This window comes from Cariama cristata, unplaced genomic scaffold, assembly GCF_000690535.1.
Source record: "Cariama cristata isolate BGI_N322 unplaced genomic scaffold, ASM69053v1 scaffold25536, whole genome shotgun sequence".
Classification (NCBI taxonomy): Eukaryota; Metazoa; Chordata; class Aves; order Cariamiformes; family Cariamidae; genus Cariama; species Cariama cristata.
In genome coordinates this window covers 4,441-25,822 of record NW_009620720.1, presented here as the reverse complement: position 1 = coordinate 25,822, position 21,382 = coordinate 4,441, and the positions used below count along the sequence as shown (strand labels likewise).

Sequence of the window (21,382 nt, the reverse complement as noted above, 5' to 3'; positions counted from 1 at the left end):
CAGGTTTCCCATCCTGCTTGACTGTTCTGTATCACATGTTTGAATAATAATGCACTTCTGCTGATTGATAAGTGGCGTCAATTCCCTTTGGGATTGTTGTGAAGTCATTTAGCTGGTGTGTAATTCAGTTTGTTTACACATAAGGAAAAGTTAATACCTTCTTATTGATGCTTGTACTCAGTCATTACAGCACTCAGTCAAATCACTGGTGATGCAAACTGGGGGCTACAAGTGTGAAATTGTAGGGATTTCTCATTCAGGTGTCTTGAGTAATTGAAGCTATCTGCACAGAAATCTTGCTGAGTAAAAATGGGCAAAATATTATTAACATCATTATGCCCCTTATAAAAATCTAATGAGCGGTGAATGTACTGGGAAGGATGAGTCTAGGTGAGTGTTACCTATGGAGATCCCTGATTGAATAACTCTTAAACTATTCCTTTGTTAATGACTCAGACTTGCGCATTTGTTGCCATCTTGGCTACTGCTGTAGGATTGATAGGTGGAGTACTTCTTTCGCCTGGGCAATCTAAATGATCTGAACTAGCACTGCTGTCTACTATTTGACTATTTCTCTACGTTTAGCTTTCTTTAACACATTAATGTAGTAAAGCAAGGGGTGCAGCCTTTTCCCAGCTGTCTTCCTCCTTCAAATGCAAATACCTCCAAGTACAGCTGAGTAAATGACCTCTCAACAGCAAGCTTGTCACATACCCTCCTGGTTTCTGCAGGCTACATTGAACAAGCAGCAGCATGTGGTTAAGCTGATGCAGGACTTAGTTGTGCTGGGGGAGTCTCATGAGTGCTGCTCCCTTGCAAGTTGGTTTTGGGTGGAGATGTCATCTGCTGCACCTGGGTAAGTGGGGTGGAGGCCTCTTAAATAGTGGTGGTGAGGCTTTGGACTGCTAGGAGTGAGTAGAATGAGGGGAGTTAGAGCAGTGGCAGCAGCGATGATGTTGCAGTCATCTTTGTGGTGCTATGAGGATTCCTGGCTCAGGCTTTTTGCTCAACCACTGCTGAGGTTCCTAGGCTTCATCTTCTGGGGCACTGCTGCAGCTCTGGCCTTTGGTGGAGTTTCTGTGATCCTGATGTACAAGAACTACAGATATTTATTTCAGGAGTCTTTCTTGTTTCTGCCTGGCTGTTTGGCTGTTGCAGCTGCGCTTATCTTGCTACCTGCTGGAGTTTTGGCTGTCTCTAGTTCTGCTAACAGCCCCCGCTATAAGCAAGGGGCTCTCATGTACTTGTTGGTGGTCCTTCTTTGCCTAGGAATGTCTTTGGCAGTTCTGTCACATTCCTACTCTATTTGGATGGCTTCTGAGCTGAAAAGCACTATGGGTCACCTCTTCTATCAGTACAATGGGGCACCCTCCCAGGGTCCTGGTAGCAGGGCTGTGGATGTGGTGCAGAAGAAGCTGCAGTGTTGTGGGGTCCAAAACTATACAGACTGGCTAAAGGCAACAGCTGTTTCTCAGCATCTGCCTGCTGAAGATTCTCGTGTCCCTGAAAGTTGCTGTAAGGAGATGTATTCTCACTGCAGGGGTGACTTAGACCATCTGGAGCAGCTTTTTCAGGAAGGTTGTCTAAAGAAGCTGGAAGACCAGTTGCGTTTTGTCATGCTCTACATGTTTTGGTGCTGTGTTGTGCTAAGTGTCTTAGAGCTGTTGGCTGGTGTCAGCAATGGCATCCTCATGAGGAAACAGCCTCTCTGTGACCTCCGAATTCTAGAGTCATCTACCTTTGTATAGGCTTGCAGACACTGGTAGCGTTGCTGAACCTGCTGTATGTTTCCTTGGTTTTGTACCACTTTGCAGTTGCACTGGAAGAAAACTTTTTTTTTTCCCAAAATATATTTGCTTGTAAGTCAAACTAATTGATCGCTGCCGGATGTTCTTTTTCTTCAATGTTACAATATTATATCAGCTTTCCCCCAGTTGTTGTTTGATAAGCATCCTGGGTCTGAATAACTTCATTGCTGGAGTCATAGCAGGGAGGGGAGGGTCTTCAGCATGTGCAAACATGAAACTATTGTATGTGAGTGTGGGGGACGCAGTAGGTAAAGGTATGTCTTGCTCGGGGGAGCATGTTGCAAGGTCATGACCTGAACTTCTGGAAGAAATATTAACTGTACTAGAATCTTGAAGAGTAATTAAAGAGTAGATTCCTTTACCTTCAAACTTGTATTTAACACTTTGGTTTTCTAAAAGAAGCCCTTTATCTAAAGTCTAAGACTTTTTTTTTCTTCTTCAAGCATGGGTTTAAAAACTAATGTATTCTTCAGTGAAAATAAATATCAATTTTAGAAGTGGTATGAGGGTGCAATCTAAATAGAGAAGATACATTTAACAGCAGCAGAGTAACTAATAAGATGATATACAGCAGGAGACATTGTTATGTGAGGAGTTGCACAGGAACAATTCCCAAATTAAAGAGGAATAAGAAAGTCCATCTGTACTTATTTATTTCATGTCAAAGCAAGGAATGAGTCAATTCTCCTTTCTAGAAAAGGTGTGTGGGGTCATATTCATGCTTGAATGACGACAGCAATACGTTGCTTTTTCTTAAGCTCTGTCTGCCCTACTCTTACTAGATTCCCTTCTTAACTATTTGCTGTGGGTCTCACTCCAGTCTGCACGTGCTGAGACTAAGTCAGTGTATGGGCTATCCATTTTCTTTATTATGTCAGTACTGTTGGTGTTTAGGAAGGTGCTGGTAAAGACTCTGCTCTGCCTCTGTTGGATTGCACAGTGCATAGTTGTTCATGCTTGTACATATGTGTCTGTTTGGGAAATGCTCTCAGCCTCACTACTGACCTGCGAATGAGAACTGCAGCAGCTGCATCCTTTGGTAAGTGTATGTAGAGAATCTCCAGGACCTACAAGTGTACCACATTAGGCTTTACCAGACTGAGAACAAGGAAACCACTTGGGTCACAAAAAACACTGGACTCGGCAATTCCCTTAGCACTTGAAGTTATTACTTCATCAACTAAATCATTATTGTTTTAGATTTTCTACCAAATGTCAGGTACTTTATGACAGATGTCAGACCTCAGATCACCAGATACTGATTTTCATGGAGGCAAAGAATTGGAGGACATGGGTCAGCTCTTGCAGGCTTATTAAAAACTATGTGGAAATCAAACATGAAAAGTACTGCAGAACTACTTCATAACAAAATAAAGACCTTGATTTAGATAAAGAAAAAGAACTAATTCATTAGGAGTGGGTAATTCTTCCTCAAAAAGAAGTGTTCCAAAGCAAAAAAAGAAAACAGCTGTGTCTTTGAGTAACATAATAGAAGAGAACATTTCTTTTGGTTTGCTTGATGGGATGCATGTGGCATTGAATAAAATTCATCTAGTTAAGCACTGCAATTGGGTCTTTATGGGTTTGTGGTACCCTGGCACATAAATGTTTTGTGATGTGAAGTTATTGCTATGATGCTACAAAGACGCAATGAAACTGAAATGGCAGTAACTGACCCAGGAAGAAATTGAGTTTGTTGAAGAAAGAAAGGTCTAAGAGTAGAGTGGATGCAATGCCTTTTTACCACTTGCCTTTCTGAAGGAGGATATTTTTCTTCTCAGATCAATTCTTATCCCTTACAGCTTCCTTCACAGTTTCTGAGCGAGAATATCTTAAAGGGGAATGCCCATATTTTTCGCTACTAAGTGGAAGGGAAAGAAGTCGTTAAAAAGAATTACTAATGTGGATGTTTTCATCTACTCTTCAGTCTTTTAAAAGTCCAGGTTGTGCATAGCTTCCTCTACTCTTACTGTACTAAGAAAAATGTATGTTTAATATTAAACAAACAAAAAAATCTGAGTTAAGTATAAGGAATTACTTTAAGGTATTATTTTTTTAACTCTGCATGCTAGAGGTGCCTCTGGAAGATCAGATCTTAAACCTGGTAAAAACAAAGAGGAGAGTGTGAGGATGCAGGAGACAGGTCTATTACAGATAGAAATGGTTGTTAGGAGAGAGTTGCTAGACAAAATAACAGATTTATTACTCTTCTGCTTGTGTTGATTTAGGCAGTTTGATTCTGAAGAGTTACTTCTGGACAGGAGTAACTTCTTTTGAAATAAAAATGGTGTTATTTTTAAGCAACTGTGGTGTATTTCTGTGTTACAAGATGCACAAATCCTTGAGTATTACTGCAATCTATATATTGCATCTTTCTTTCTGAAAGAATCTCCAGATGCTTTTCATAATCTGTAAAAATAAGCAGCTGTATAGACAGGCAGAAGATGACTTAGAGTCAACATTTCTGAAAATTGTGATGCTTTGGATTTGAAGGGGAGAAACTGATATCCAGTGCAAAGCTGGAAATATATTCTGTGATTAATCTTTTGCAGAATACAGTGAAATCCATGTATTCCATATGTGAATTGGCGATTTTGCTCTGATGTCTTTCATCTTAGAAGACAACAGTCAGAAAGGCAAAATTAATGCTGAAAAGTAAAAGTCATCATTGCAGCCATTTAACAACCTCTTTCCAGTATGACTCTCTTGTGCTGAAGCACCAGACTTGGCAGTGAGCACTAGCTGCAGCTTTACAAATGGTCATTTTGAAATTGATTGCTGCTTTCTGACTCCTTCACCTTTCCACGTGGTGAACATGTTGAAATTATACTATTTCTTCTTTGCTTTTTCCATGTGCCAGTTGATCTTTCTGTCTGTCTCTTTCTGTCTTTCCTTCTTTCTGTCCTTTTTACTCAAAGGAGTTGTCTTGTCTTTTTTTTATTTTCTTTTTTTCCCCCCCCTCCTTTACTGTGAATGATGGCTTATTTCAACTCTGAGCAGAACATAATTGAGATTCTGGAATTACAAGTTGTCCTTCATAAAGTCTATTGTCTTTTCAGTTTAAAATTAAATTGTGTTTCACAGATACAAAGTAGAAAGATCTGGGCTTTGCTAGAAGGTGATTGAAGACTCAGTTCCTGCCCACCTCCCATAGATACTGTTAAATTACTTAAAGATACTTTATAATTGAAATTATGGCTCTTATAGTCTGGTAAGATTTTTCACCTGTGCAGTGAAGCAGGAGTTTGTAGTTATGCTGTGTATTTTTTCTTGAAAAATTCAGCTTGCAAGGCTGGCCTTAATTCTTTCCTCAGAGTGGGATTACACTGGATAATAAAGAAGCCGAGAGGAGAAATGAAACCCAACTCTTAAATCTCACAATACCATCCTGGAAGATGACAAAAAAGCAGCCCATTTTGTTATCTAAGAACTACACAGAATGAGCTAAACTACTTATCCAATTATGTCAAATCATAAGCATTCATTTATTAAACAATGTAAAGTGAAATTAAATCAGAGTAAGTGATTACATTATGTAAAGCAATTTTTAAAACTGGGTAATGTGATCACCCTCCATTTATTACATTAAGTTCAGAATATTGGATATTGGCACTGTTATTTAATTCATGGAAATGCTTATAATGATGGACTATTTAAAACATAGTTTGCAAGTGAAGCCACTCCTTTTCATATTTCTTTTCCACTGTTGACTATCGGTACACTGCTGCTATTTCTTTCAAAGTGAAAGCTGAGATTTCGCTATAACTTTACAGCTATTATTTGTTCTTATAGGTAAAATCTTGTAAACATGTAAACATCAATTGTAAGATGTCAAAAACAGGGAGAAAAGGATCAACAATTAACCAGCTTGACAGGGAGAAGGGAAGGGGAGGAAATGGGTACTAAAATTGCACGGTTATAGGAAACTTACTAACATATTTTGAAAATAAAATACTGTCATACCTTTCTACAAGCCTGGATTTTCTATTTTGCAGACAGATGGGATAAAACCATCACGTTTAATCATTATATTGAGACTTCTGGAGTGGGAGATGGAGATTAAAAAACTGTGATCCTGTTGTCTGTGCACAAATGTTGAAATTGTGTACTACTCTGGTCTGTTTTCTTAGGGTTATATTGGTCTAAGAAAAAAATATTTTCTTTGTATCTCTTTGGATTTCCCCTCCTGCTACTCAACCATTCATGTTATAGAATTGGATTGGAGGTGACGAAAAATATTAAAAATAGGATCCATTATTAAATCAGCTTATTTCCTCACAGTACACAGTGAATGAATATTTCTCTAAGGACTCATATATCAATGTCTTACTTAAATTCAGGTATCTTTGTTGCCAGAACTTTTTAATGTCTTAATGAATGTGTTCTTACTGGTTCAGCTAGGTGCAAAATCCTTAGGAGTCTATAGAGTTTTCTAATGAATTTAATTCTCCAACTTAAGCCTACAAAAAATCAAATGCGAGATGCTGATCATTTGCAGAGCTGTGTGGGAGAAAAGAGTTTCAAAATCTAGGGAAGAGTTACTGTGCAAGTAGCATAAAATGTTATGCATACAGAAAAGGTAGCAGATTTAACTATGTCTGGAAGAGTTATTTGAAGTACTTGGAGTATGTCCCTTGACTGACATAAGTGAGAAACTGTGGGGTTTTTGTGTGTGTGTGTGTTTCCCACCCCCCAGGATTTTGATACAGGAGTAAGATGGCATGTCTATGTAAGAGACCCTCTGTCATTTCACTTAAGAGTTAAGTTTTCTTTCCAGGGCAGTTTGATCCACATGAAAAACAATCTAAGTTTTTTTTTTTTTGCAGATGTGGAGACTATGCAAAGACAAAATAGGAAATTAAATAGGGTCATGGGAGAAGCAGTGACTGTTGGTCTCTAACTGAGGAGAAAAATGTTAAGAGAAATCTGAAATGTAATAGTGAGAATACAATAATGAGAAATATGCTAAGTAAAAAAACCTGGAAAACTGGAGAAATTTTTTACCTCTGCCTCAATTGTAGTGATGTTAATAACTCAAGGTTAAAAAAAACTCACCAAAATGACATTTTGAGAATGGCGAATGCTTTCTTTAACCTACTGCCGTAGTAACTGCTGAAATATCTAGCCACAGACTGCTTTTCTGATTTAGCATGATTTGAGTTTATTATCTTCCCTCAAAAATTTTATTTTAAGTTTTTAAAATGATGAGCTTCAACATTCCTGCAAGAAAAAATATATATAAACAATCCTTTACATATGACAAGCTGTATTTTTCTTATCTTGTAGTTTGGAAAATGGATCAGCATGTGGCAGATAATCTGTAAATTGAAGTATAAAGTGTTTGTAAACACCTTGTTTAGCTTTGTATTAGGCCAGAGAAATAAAAAAAAATGGAACAACGTATGTTAGGTAGGAAGAAATATTGAAAAGAAAACTAGGTTTGTATAGTGTATAGGAACAATGACATTGAAATATGATGGCTATTAAAGAAATATATTTTAACAGTTTCAATAGTTAGCTGCCTCGTTTCCATGCAAATTTATAACCATTATTATTTCCTGACCTAACTAGAGGATCAGAATAGACTCAGGGATTGATGACCTTAAATTAATACTATTCAGTCATTTATATAAATTGATTTCCTATAGCATATTTGCAGTGCCTTGTATAAACAGGGGAAAACCAGGATAATACAAGCATCACCATCCTCCGAGCTAATAAAGTCTTCAGTGACAGCACATTCTTCTGAGTGAAGGACTCTGTCATAAGTGTCAACAAAGGAAAGCCAAAAAAAAAAAAGAGAAGGAAAACACTGGAGGACCACTCCAGCTGCAGTGGAAAAGCTTTTAAGGTGGGAGTGGATGAAAACGATTCTCACACTCAGCCCACCCGTGTAATGAGGGCTGGGGAAGTCCAGGCCTTGCTGACACTGCTTCTCCTGCCTAATTTTTCACTTTTCAGCTTGTGATGACAGCTGGCGCATGTCCTTTGTGAATTGTGTGTGGGTGTGACAGCCTCTGGTACAAGTAACACCCCTTCCTCACTGGTGGCACAGTTCTGACTCCTCAGGGCTTTCCATCCTTCCCTGCATTAAAAGCTTTTGCCATTGCTATTTAGATGAAAATTAATGGTTTAGGCATGTGAGAGGTCTGCTTGGATGTACAATTATTTCAAAATGAAGATAAACTGTGCAGCTAGATTTAGGTAGAAGCAAAACCAGTCTCATTAATGAGAATAAATTCTTTAAAACTTTTCTGACTAGGCAAGACCAGAAGGCTTTGTATTTTACTCGGATATCTCAAATACCTGAAGAAAATATCTATGGGCAAAATACTCTCAGACTGATAAAAGACAATGCTGAAAAACTTGTGTGCTTTCACACTGTACCCATTTGGTACTATGTCACTCTGTCCTTTAACCATATTATTAACATAAAATTGGTTTTAAATCTGCACCCAGACACCAGAGCATGGTGTCTAGCTGTGACTTGCTGACAGCGCTGAGTAGCCCTTCAGACCAGCTACTAGCTTCAGCAAACAGTTGCATAAACATGACTCCTGATGACCTGTAATATATGACTAGCTGATTAGACAGCAGCAAAATGAAGGACTCTGTTCTACTTTACTCTGTGCTTTACTCTGGGACAAGAAGAAAGGAATTTTGTATATTTCTTCATTAAAACAGACTTTTCATCCTGCATTAGGCAGAACTCCAGGGAAACAACCTTTCCCCACCCTTAATTAATCCAGAGAGTGAACATGAGGATGACTGCGCAGATGGGACATAATTTGAGTACAGAAAAATTGTCATCATCCCTCTTTAATTAGTGTTATAGGATGGATCTCTTCAGATATAAGTAGATATGACAAAGATGAGTTTCACATATTCAACAGGGTAATTAAACTGCCACATGCTCAAACCAATATACATACAGATCTGATTAAAAAGCTGACTCTCTGAAAACAATGATGGATGAGGTTTTAATGCACACGGGTATTTGAAAAGCAGTGAGAAAGGATTGCTGTGAAATGAATTGTTTCAGTTCTTGGCTGTGAAGGCAAAAAAAGGGAAAATTTATTAAATTTAAAAGAGGGAAGAGCTATAAGGAGGAACTGAGGACACAGGAGGATGAATTCATGCTATATCGTTTAAAATAGTGTTTTAATTATAAAGATAGAGGAGAGCTGGCAGACTGTACAGGTCATCAAAACATATCTCTCTGAATAGTTATGCAGTATGCACCCTGCAGACTGCTTTTTCACCTCCAGACCACATGGCTGCTCCCTGAGATAATGTGGGAGATTATGAGTGTGTATTTCTGGAGATGTGTTTTAACTTTTGCACAGAAGCAGGCCAACATGAAAACCAAAGTCTTCAGTTGCTTTAACGGAGCAGGAAACTGGTTTTGGCTTTTGTTTATGCCTTGCTGTTGGCAGTGTTTTGACCTACCAGTAAAACCTTGTTTCACCACTTAATAAAATAAAATTGTTTCTAATGTATGCGGCTAAGTTTTTGCCAACTAAATTCTTGCTTTAGCCTGCTTTTCTCTGGTGAGCTCCATGTGGGCTCCTGGAGACACTGCAAGAGTGCCTGCAGAGGGGAAGGTGAAGACCACTTCCTGAGGTGGTCTGTATGCCCAATGGATACTTCCTTGCCCATCTGCAGGTCTATCAGCTCATGCAAGCTCCTCTCTGGAGGCTGCTGTCTTCATGAGGCAAACCTTGAAGTGTTTTTGACATTTGGTCTCCACGTACTGGCACTATCTTTGCAGAATGGCTGCTGTGACTCAAAATTACAGAAAAACTCTGCCTAACTGCACTGAAATAACATTGAAATGGCATGTTACTACAACACTAACAAGGTCTTGAGATGAGCTTGGTAGACAAGAGAATTAAGGGAAAAGAAGAGTTAGACATATTTGTGGTTTCCTGTCAAAACATTGCATAAATCTATTTAGATGCAAGAAAGACAAAAGAAAAACATACTTAAATGCCAGTTCTGTTGTTTAAGGGAAAACTGGCATGCCAAGTTTGGGCTCAGACATATTTTTCTGCCTGTCCACTGTATCTGCTAAAAAGGACACTTCTGCTTGCACTTGTGTTAAATGGGAAGTTATGTTGCTGTTGCTTTTACCTGTGAGTTCTAAGAGGAGATGAAGGAAATGGCAAAGGTTTTGTACTTCCAAAGGTGCCTCCTCATCCAGCTCTATTGAAGGTTTCAGCTTCAAATCTTAGTCTTTCTCCTACTGCGAATCTTGTCTCATCATGCCACTTCACTTGGTAATTTCATTTTTTTAAAGTGAATATCACTCATTAGCAGATAAATGATGCTTTCTGACAGATACTTAGCTTTACTGTTGGCTTTGTACTAGCTGATGGGCAGCTCTGATGGTGCAGAATGACCAGATGTTTTTTCTTCATAACCTTATATTTTACTGGAAGATTGTAGCAGTTTCCAGATTTATTTATTTTAGTTTCCTTTTCTCCAAATAAGATATATAGTTGCATTCTGATAGCACAAATAGCCTAGCACTTAACATATCTGAATCAAACAGAAATCAGTACACATTAAAGCCGGAGCTAGGGTTAAATAAATAAAATAGTATGGAAGATGCTTGAGACCTGCTTCAAACAGAAATTTCAACTCTAGACACTCAACCAGCAGAATTGCCTTTTTATTTATTTCCTGCCACTTTCATTATGATTTATTCTTCTCTATATAAATAATCCCTGTACTGTACCCAGGGAGTCATTTCATTTTTAGGAGATAGAAATCATTCATTTCCTGCCAATGGAAGCTCATAAAACAATATAATGACAATTACAGCCAGCTGAGCTGGTGATTACGAGATTAATTATTGTTGTGAGTGATGGTATTTAGCAGCTTCAGGTTTTCAGCTCTGGTACAGTGGGCATTTTGTGTGGGCAGAAGGCATTTGTGCCAAGAGTGCTGCAATGACTGTTGGACATGGGGTCAGGTCTGTGCTAAGGTCTCAGAGCTCTCCTCCAAACAGGCAAGAGCACGATGGGCTTAGCTCTGGGATTTGCAGCTGATGGCTTCCTGACAGCTGACATTTTGTGAAAATGGCTCTAACTAGTTTGGGTCAAATGCCATCTTTGAAAAGGAATCTCTGGGTTTTATATGCACGTGGGAGGCTATTTTCTTTTTTATTTGCAGTAGGTTATTCAGGATATCCCACAGATAGTGGTGACAGTTTGATTTTCTCTGCAGTTATCACGAGAAACTAATGTCATGACAGCTGTCATAAGAAACTAATCTGTAGAAGAACTAGACTGCCTTTTAGATATTGTGTACCACATGCTAGTCAGCGATGGCACTAGAAATTTGACTAAAGAAATTAGAAGAAAAGTCAGTGAAGTAACTAAAGCACCTGAATAATTGGCTGTGGGCTTCTGAGTACTCTTTCTGAAGCGGATATGGTTAAAATACTCGAACCCTAACAGTCATGAATGCATGGAAAAATTTTTTTTCTTTAAATGCTTTAAGCTAATTCAGCTCATTTTAGCTGAAAAAGACTGGGAGTCAGTCTCCAGAGCGGTTTAGCTTGCAGATTCATGTAGGACGTGGCAAACCGAAGTAGACAAACAACAGCCATGAGTCTCCTCATCTTTGACCTGAACATAGGCAGATTTGCCAGAGGGAAAAAAGCTACTATGACTGTGATAGCTGTCCCAGAGCCTAACTGTCTGGTGATCCGGAAGGCAATTTCACTGAGCAGGATGAATACTGCTCCAAAAGGCATAGGAGAGAAAATTTAAGTGACACTATTCTTATTTCTCATCAAGAAAGCAAGTCACTGGAGACGTATTTTCTCCACTCCCCACCAGATCCTTGCTTTCACAGCAGCTCTCTGGGGAGCAGCTGATGGTGGTCAGGCCTGGAGTGAGCCCGTGGACAGGACGCACTGTGTTGCTGTGGAGATCGCACTGAGCACTGCGACACTGTGGAGTGGCCCAAAGTGCAATGCATGAGATGCTTTTTTAAATATGCATGTTACTATCAAAGAGAACAGGAGAAATCACAGAATCACAGAATGGTTTGGTTGGAAGGCACCTCAAAGATCCTTTAGTTCCAACCCCCCTGCCATGGGCAGGGACACCTTCCACTACACCGGGTTGCTCAAAGCCCCATCCAACCTGCCCTTGAACACTTCCAGGCATGGGGCATCCACAGCTTCTCTGGGCAAACTGTTCCAGTGCCTCACCACCCTCAAGATGAAGGATTTCTTCCTTACATCTAATCTAAATCTTCCCTCATCCAGTTTACATCCATTGCCCCATGTCTTATCACTCCATGCCCTTGTAAAAAGTCTGCCGCAGCTTTCTTGTAGGCATAGAGTATCTGCAGGCAGGGGATCTGGCCAAAGAAATAGAAAGTGTGGATGCCCAAATCACTCACTCAGCCTGCTGAGCTGACCGATGGTGAGGTGATGTGACTTCAATGCTGAGTCATATTAGGTACTCAGAGCACTATCAGACTATGCAGGCCCAGATCAGATTGTGATAGAGTCCTTGCTTTTGCACCCCTTGTCACAGCCTTGGGAAAGGATAATTTCCCAGAGTTGCAGTTTGAGATAATTATGTACAGAAAACACCACATAATGTCCCAGTGAAATCCCAGGACACTCCATGTTCTAGGTCACCACTAAGAAAATTAGGTTGTCATGTCAACGTACAGTGATTGCTTAATTATACATCCTTGAGGGGAAAGGAACTGTTTAAGGAAACTGAAGTCCAGAATACTTCGTCAAATATTTGTGTCTTTAATTGTATTTCACTTCTGTGGATGTCAGAATGTAAGGTGAATATTGTTATATTTAACATTCCTGATAGCTGAAAACTCCATTATGAATGATCTCAAAGCAACCTTTAAAATAGTCTAAATGTCAGAGTTTCTACCATTTCTCTTTCTTAATCTATATAATTGCCAACTCAACCATTATAAGCTATTTAGTTGCTTATTACGTTTTGCTTAGTCTATCATTTAATTTATCAAAAACTAATTATGATGGGAATTGCTTGGGAACAAAAGTATATGATCTGTGAGGTGAATGCCAGAGAGCTGGTTTAGCAAGTGTGAGATGCTGCAGATGAAGCCAGGAGCTCTACCTTGGTTGCTGTTTTTATACTGACTTGAATAGATATATATCAAATGTCCAACATTTTATGTAGGCAATGTAAGAGATAGGGAATAGTGTTCTTGCTAAGGAAATGCAAATTAACAATGAAAGGCAAGGCAGGAGAAAGAACCACTCCCTACCCCTCCCCTGCTCTCCTTTTTAAGGTAAACCTTAAGAATGCAGTTGAGATGCCTATGCAAATGCTTTGCTGGTAGCAGCATTTAGGCAGAGATCTCCAAGGTCTCTTAGGGGATGGCCAAATGTTAATTTTTGGAGTGCTTGGATGCTGCAGAAGGCCATGAAAATCTTTGGCTGTCACTTTGACAGGCTGTGTTTACACATACACTCTATGTAAAGTCCCATGCTAAACTGTGTTAAAGTGATTCAAATACAGCAGGAGGAAACTGCCAGAGCTCAAACTCTATGACCAATCCACAACAGCTGTTCTGCTCTTGAGCTCTGCAGAGTTATTTGTTAGATAATACTTTGCACAGTCTTTAAGAATTCATGCAACTGCAGGTTGGTTTTATCTTTTTTTGGTATGCTTTCTTTACAGTTGAAACATTTTCAACACTGAAATCTGGCTTATTAAAAAAAAAAAAGTGCTTTCAGGTATTACAACCAGCCTTAGTTTCCTCAATCACTTGTTTGTTTGTTTTTTTCCTGAGAGTTTGCAATCAGGCTGTTCCATCTCCTGAAAAATATTTTCCTATTCCCACTGATAGCTGAAAATTTCCTACAAGCTGTAGACAAATGACAACCAAGTCCCAGTTATTTGAAGGATATCTTGGTGTGGCAGATTCAGTCCTTTTAAAGTCTTGTTGTAATTCCTGACTTTGCTGTGTTACACAAACGTGTGGTTTGGACTGTAGGTTGGGGACCTGTGAAGCTGTCGTACAGTGTGGTAACGTTGCACATATAAGAGCAAACTTGATCCTGTCCTGCTAAATGAATGGATAAGAGGGGACAAAATAGATTCCTTCACATGGCTTTGAGCTTGAATACTACCAGAATTGGAGATAATGCACAGGAGTGATTTTTTTTTTAATTTAATTTCTCCTTCTGAAAGGTGCTTTGCCTTAAGGAAAGACTTTTCCTGGTACTTCTCTTTAGCTTCTGTCCTTTAAATGTACAGTTCATTCATCTGTGTAAATATTGTGTAAGCCAGAAATAGCCTTATTTAGCACACAGTTGTATTACCAAAGTTGGGCCAGTTATGGCAGAAAGGTTTTTAAGGAAAGGGAGGGAAGAAATTTTCCTTTTTAATTCCTAACCTTATTCCAGAACATCTCAGTAAAGTGGGTTACACGTCTTCCCACCTCAAGCTGTATTTAACCAAGATTACACATCATTCCAATCTGAAATAAAATACACTTGTTCTGTGAAAACCTGCTGTTTCTCTTTTACTCTTTCTGGTCAGTAAATCAAATAACAATAAGTTGCCTCCCTTTATTTCCAGTGGATGCTCTTCTCATCTGAAATAGCTTGTTTCTTTCAACAATAGTCTTTTATACTAATAAAAGGAACACTAATAAAAGAATCTTCTCTCATCCAGAAGAACAATGCTGGAAACATTGCAGAAGACAGACTTAAAATGTGGTAGATTTTGGTTATGACTGAGCTGGTCTCTGTTCAGTGAAAGGATACAAATATTAAATGCCCCTTGCTCTGAAATGCTCATGATTTAACATTGGCAAAGCTGGAGAGAGGGAATGGTTTGGTAGGTACAAGAGGTAAAAGAGATGGACCAGTAGCCTATGGCAGCTGTGCATTGCTCTGCTCACACCTCTGTGCCACCCACCATATCTTCACAACCATCTATATGGGCTGCTAAGGATGAAAAATGAGGCTGACTTTATAGCTGCCAGCAGGATACCTTCAAATAATAACAAATGCTGTTGCATTTACAGGTAAGATGTGAAATGTAATATAGTCTGATATCTTATCTGAAGCCATGAAGAGGAATATCTTGTTGTCATATTAATAATTGTATCCTTTGCGACGAAGAGCAATTCCAAAAAGAAATAGAAGTATTTAGTTGCATTCTAGCCTGTTCTTACAAAGCATTTGGTATAAATCTCACTTTGGGTTAAATGTGAATAGGAGAACTTAAGTTGAATAGCACTTGTCACTGATTTACTAGTGTTGAAGTCTTTTTGATCTGATTAATGATTATTTCATTTCTGCTCAGTTGAAGAAACCCTGTTAATAAAGGTTGGTATCATGGACTGTAAACATTTCAGCAGAATTGGGAGTATTTATTCACTTAAGAATTAGTTCCCTCCTCTGATAAACTGAGAGCAATAATACTGCATCACAGACTTGACCAAAATATCTATGTAGTCTGGTCAAACAGTTTACAAGCCATCTAAAGTATAGTACTACACCAAGCTATAGTAATAAACTGCAAAAAGACAGTGTGGTAGGGAAAAAAAAAAAGGTATCGTGAGAGAAGATTCCTTTTTTTTTTTTTTTTGTTCAATTTATAATTTGAGTTGCAAACATTTCCCTGTTGAAAAGGAAAACAATTTGTAAGGATGCCTTAACTCTTGACTGTATCACTGAATCTCAGTTCTGCTCAATTCCATGGAAACCAAAACTGTCACAGCATCAACAAACAGTAGAGAGCACTGGGAGAATCCAGTGTACACTACATGACTACATGACACACAGCTTTTTACCAGTTTGTTGATTTTGACACAAAACATTTTACAGAAAATTAAAGCTTAAAACATATAGGCATTAGGAAGGCAGAAATAATAATCTAATTTAAATCTTTAATGCTAAACCACTTATTTTACAACTTAAGTTTATAGAAACAGGAGAGGAGCTTGTTTCAGGAGCTAGTCAGTGGTGTGGCAAGGCTAACTCAGTGCAGATGGTGTAGCTGTCCAAACGTGAACCCCAAGGGTGGTGGTTATCAAGTTATTATACAGCAGCTTAGTTGCTTGCACTGTTCTGGGATGCACAGACTAATTTATGACAGAATAAAGATTGCTTTTGCTGAACGATGACTATAGATTTTCAACTCATAATGGCAGGATATTGAGTAGTCTGGGGCAAAACTAGCAGTGGTTAGACTGGCTACTGCTATGGGCTGTTGTATTTGGGGGACATTAAGTTGGACCATCCCCACACCCACCAGCCCCTGAGGGTACCTATAGGACAGTGTGGAGGGGTGTTTAAAAGTTTTTAGGTATCTCACAGCATTTTAGAAGTGGCTAGGATTGCTGATACTGGTAATGAAACCATTGTTCACTGGCTGCTGGCTAGTTGTGTGTTGTTCATGAATAGCTGCTTCCATCCTGATTTAACTTTTAATGTAGTTTAAACTTCGTGAGCTGAGCAGGTTTTCCCTGTAAGAATGCATGTGTGTGTGTGTATATATATGTATGTATAATTTCTGATTTTCAGCTGCTAATGAACATTGCCTGGTGTTGGGTGTGGATGCAGGACCATCATGTTGCATGAGGACTCTGTGGTGAAAGCAATTTGAGTTCGTCTTGACTGGTAGTGTATAAACCCTTACTGCAAGTGTGATGTAATTTAAACCCTTCTCTTGGAAAATCCCAATTTATGCACCTACTGCGTTTCACTTTTGAGATGGGTACTTGCCACATGGGAGAAAAGAGAGACCAATAAATGCTTTGCAACCAAATGCACCCATAAGCAACACAGAATACAATTGATTATTTAAAGTTTGTTGTGGTTCTTTTCAATTCACCTAACATTGATAAGATGTCTCTTGATAAATGGAAGCTGTCTGTCTGTTTCTGGAAAAGGAGACAATAGTCCCATTTGTTATTTTCTGGATTGTTTACTGCAAATAGTTATTTAAGCAACAGCAAAGAGCAGAAACTTTGGCTTTCCTTGACTTGTAGAATTACACAGCATTGTTTTTTTGCTGCCTTTGACAAAACTGAAGTAATCAGTGGAACAGATTCAAATGCCTAAATGCTACGCTTGTGTGCAGCTGACCTGGATGTCACTGTGGAAAGTTTATGGTGTATGTAACTGCAACATTGCTTCACTTCCATGCTTCTTTTGCTTGTTGGAATGGCCAGATGAAGGGAGTATGTGGATTTGATTGTGTATGAAAGAAATTACTGAAAGTTTCACAGCAAATACATGGGGAATTTCCTTTAGATTCTCATGAAATCCAGCAAATCTGAACCTATACTCCTAATTAGTCAAAACAGAAATTTAGAAATCTTGGTACAAACCTTGTCTATCTTGCATCCTGCCTTAAATAGAATCCTGTTTATGTGTCTGTGGCATACAGTTTATAAGACATAATGCCTTCTAGCGGTTCCTCTCAGCCTTTGCTCACAGTGGAACTAAGTTTATAGCATTAGATATTTTTCTCCCAGGCTAACAGCTTTTGCCTTGATGAGCTTGAAATAATTTGATGTACCATGTAAGTCTTTGCTGACTGTATGTACACAGGCTTGCACATAGATTACTATCCTGGTGTTTCTCCTAAATTCAATATAGATTTCTACCATTGGCTGACATGAGAAGTAAATAGTGGGACCCTCCAGTATGCAACTTGGCCCTCCAGACAATTGTTTAGAGCAGTTCAGCTGTAATGTGGAACTCTTTTGATCTTGGACCATTTTATGCCTCCTGTGCTCTGAAACAAAAGATGCCTGTTGCAGAGCAGCAGGCAACAGCACCAACTCTGGACTCTGTTCCTCCTGGTCTTTACCCACTCCAGTTGAATTTAATAAGTCTTCTGATTGTGCTCTGTGTTTACCTGGTCAGACTCTAAACCTCAGTTTATAACTCCAAAATATCTATTTGTCTGGACCATATTCTATAGAGCATTATTCTTTCTTATGTGGTGGCTGTAAAAACTGGTGACAGTGCTTGTGACCTTGCAGTGCAATTGAAATATAGAGGATTCAATTAACTCTGAAACTCACCAGCTTGTCGTCAGCTGAAGTGGTCCCAGGTTAGTGGTCTCAAGCTTGTGACTTTCTGATTACACTTTGGTGTCCAATGAGTTTTGCACTCTTGTTGCAGCTTCTGCATTTCACTTTGCCAAAATATCATCACAGTGGAAACAGTCTCTGAAGCAAGACTGAAATGAGGACTTTGCTTTCCTCTGATTTCTTTCCCACATCTCAACCGCTGTTACTTTCCCGGTGCTCTTCTGATTGGGACTAATGCATGCGCTGAGTGAACGATTGGCTGACTGACCCTTTTGAAGTATTTGCCGCAAAGTCAAAGAAACTTGCTAAGTCTTTACATGGTGGTCTTGGGACCTTTCTGGTCAAGGGATAACATGTTTACCATTAGAAGACTCAGAAAAGCTGAAGTTCCTATTAGCAAAATTAAGCAATTCCTTTTTATAATCTTGAAAACAGTAATCAAAAAAAAAAAAAACAAAAAAGAAAAGGTTTTCCCCAAATAGTTTTCCAATTAAGTGCCTCACAATTTGATTTAGTAACTTTCTGAGGGTTTTTTAGATGTTTAGCCTGCAAAATATACTTAAGATCTTTGAATTTTTTTGCCTTCTCCACCCCAAAAGCCACTACTTGTACTTTTGGACTGTTACTCGTACATAAAATCCTACCCATTTTGGGCCTGTCAAAAACATGTTTCCTTACTGTTAGTTACCACAGTGATCTTTCCACTTTATGATTACATCTTTGCTTCCTGGGGCAAGAGCTATAAATTTAATGCCACAATCATCTGTCAGTTTACTGAATCCCATTTCTGTCCATGCATGACGCTCATGCATAAATACCTTCAAATACTCCAATGGACTCTTGTCATTGCTTATCACATTGCCTACTTAATTGAGCTTTTTGAAGAGAAGACTTACTCTGTTGTGATGGAGTTGGCTCAACTTGGTGAATGTGTACTGGAAATGGGTGAGAAGTTACATCATCTCTGTGGGACTTAAAAAGTAAGTGTTCTTACCTTGGCTCATGAAGGAAATCCTGCAATTAGCAAGTGGAGCATTTGCTAATTAAATAAACATTAAATGCTGCAGTATATGTCTTCATCAATATTCTCTGACCATCAGTGGGGGTGGGGAGGGAAAGCAATTTAATGCTGATCAGAGTTAGTAGCACATTTGCATCATGGGTGGTCATATACATAGTTGACTGAATTATTCATTGCAGACAATATTCGTGAAGGAGATAGCTCCCTTTTCTCTACTCCCAGTGATTCACAAGCTTTACTCATGTGAACAATGTCTTTTGAGCCCCATTAACTTCATGAGGGAAGGGCATTCATTTCTGCAAATGTGTTTTACTTTTGCTATGTGTTTGCCAACTAGCAGAGGTTATTTTATGAGCAATTCACAAATTGTTTACTTTGACAGTCTCCCATTTAGCATTCAATGAATGTACATGGTCAAATTAAATGGATGAGAATAACACCTTTTGGAGGCAAATAAATTTGATTCAAAACTTAGATTTTGTAAAACAGGATGTTTTTTATTGTAAAACTGAAGAGTGGTAGAATAGTTAATCAAATTATAAAATATATGTCAAAGCCAATAACTGTTCTATCAACAATGTTTGTTCCCCTCCTGGAGTGTTTGAACTCATATGTAACAGCACTGAGAAACTGGAAAAGAAATCCAACAAGCAAAAGTGAGATTTGTCATGTTGTGACAGTTTTACTTTTGTAGGCCTAGCTGAAAGCAGCCATTCTGCAGACGAGATACAATTTCAGTCAGTTAGTGTAGGAATGGAGCTGATCAAATTACTTTTTATGGAATAATGTTTTGTCAGAAGTACATACTTTTTATTAGAAAGAGATAATTTTGAATGTTTCTGCTTTCACATTAAGAAAAATAAAGCTGCTCATTATGACTGGACTGTTTCAATTTTGGAACTTCAAATCTTCTCACTAACTCTTCCTCCTTTCTGTGTCTCCCTTATTTTTCAATCTTGCCTCTGCATGACTGGTAATTAAATAATCTTCCTCTCTCTCCTACCCTTTTTTTTCTCCTGTCTATTGTTGACTTATGGACAACTCTTCATTTTACAATTATCTGGTGACTGTTCACACTAAAAGAGGGAGGTGAAACAGGTGTTATTCATGAACTTATATAGACCATTGTACAAGAAATGTCTGCTGGATCAAAGCAGTAGTCTGTGTCTCCAGGAAAAAGGAGAAAATAGCCAATTTCTGTTGTCTGTTCTCTTGGCACTCTGTGCACAGTTGTCGCATTAAGGATGTTGTGGAATACATCGCTATCTGGCTTTTTTTTTAAGTATCCATTTATTGGACTTGTTGTTTATGAAACTATCTAAACCCTGTTTTGAACTTGAAAATACTGACTCCCTCTGCAAACATCTTGTTGCATTGCATTTTAAAATTTTGCAGTCCTCTGTAGAAAGTAGCATTTTTGTACATTTAAAACCAATATTCTGTTACCTTCATTGAATACCTTGTTCTTGTCTTGAGTTTCTTTCCTTTTCTTCTCCTTTTTTTTTTTTTTTTTTTGGTGAGGTAGAAGGGGAATATGATCAACCACAGTTCCCCAATACATTCTCACCTTTCTGTTTTGGAAACCTTATTCACATCCCTGTCAACCTTCTCTCTGAAGCAAATGATATCAGCCTTTTCAGGTGCTCATTGTAAGGCAGCCGCTTCTTTCTCTTGACAGCATCCAAGCATGTCAGTGTACCAAACAATAACAGCAAAAGTATACCCTCTGTCTTCTTTTCAGTACCTGCTTTCTTGAAGTCCAGTGTTTTATAGGCTTTTTTGGGCTGCCACTGCACATTGGATCTAGAAATGTGAAGAACTACCAAAAATAACTTCAAAATCTATTCTGAGATCTGGTGCTGTACACTGAGGGTGCATTGTTCTTCTTGCAAAATTTTTCCTTATTTGTTGGTTTACAAAAATAACATCTGCTTTTTATTTGGTGAGAAACTTGGATGGCTTTAATTCTTTTAATCAGAGTGGGTTATCTACTATTTCTTTTGATACTACACCTTCATAAAGTATCCAGTAAAGTTATTTAATAGCTAGTTTAAAGTAAGAAAAGGAATGTTATTTTACTTCATGCCATTCTTGCAAATTTAATTCCTAGTTATTGTTGGAAAGGGCCTAAAAAGAAGAGGTTGGAAGATAGATACACTGGTAGCTACTAAACATCATAGACCAGTTGTAAAGTCCAACTCAGAAAGCTTGAATCTCTGTTATCCAAAATCTGTGATGTTATCTTAGGCTAAGTAGCTGTCCGTTTAATCTTACTATATTTTCCTCCAAGCAAGTGATGCTGCTGGTCTCACACATATAAATTTATACACCATAACATCTGTACAGAAGTAAAGGGACTACTGAGATGTTGAATACAAGTGTCCTGGTCAATTGTAATTAAAACCATGAAAGCAAAGAGACAAAAAAGTCATTGAACATACAGAACATTAAAGTCAGTAATCACTGGAGTTAGCACAGT

General features: G+C 38.5%; 1 protein-coding gene across 1 annotated transcript; it reads left to right on the top strand.

Moving 5' to 3' along the window:
- Positions 1 to 950: 950 nt before the first annotated feature.
- Positions 951 to 1,748, top strand: LOC104155948 (tetraspanin-3-like). Its single transcript, XM_009701709.1, has one exon. It carries the CDS (start codon positions 951 to 953, stop codon positions 1,746 to 1,748), a length of 798 nt encoding a protein of 265 aa, XP_009700011.1.
- The last annotated feature ends 19,634 nt before the right edge of the window (positions 1,749 to 21,382 follow it).

What these genes read in the sequence shown, in the direction of transcription:
- LOC104155948 (XM_009701709.1), top strand. Translation starts at nt 951, where the DNA reads ATGATGTTGCAGTCATCTTTGTGGTGCTATGAGGATTCCTGGCTCAGG.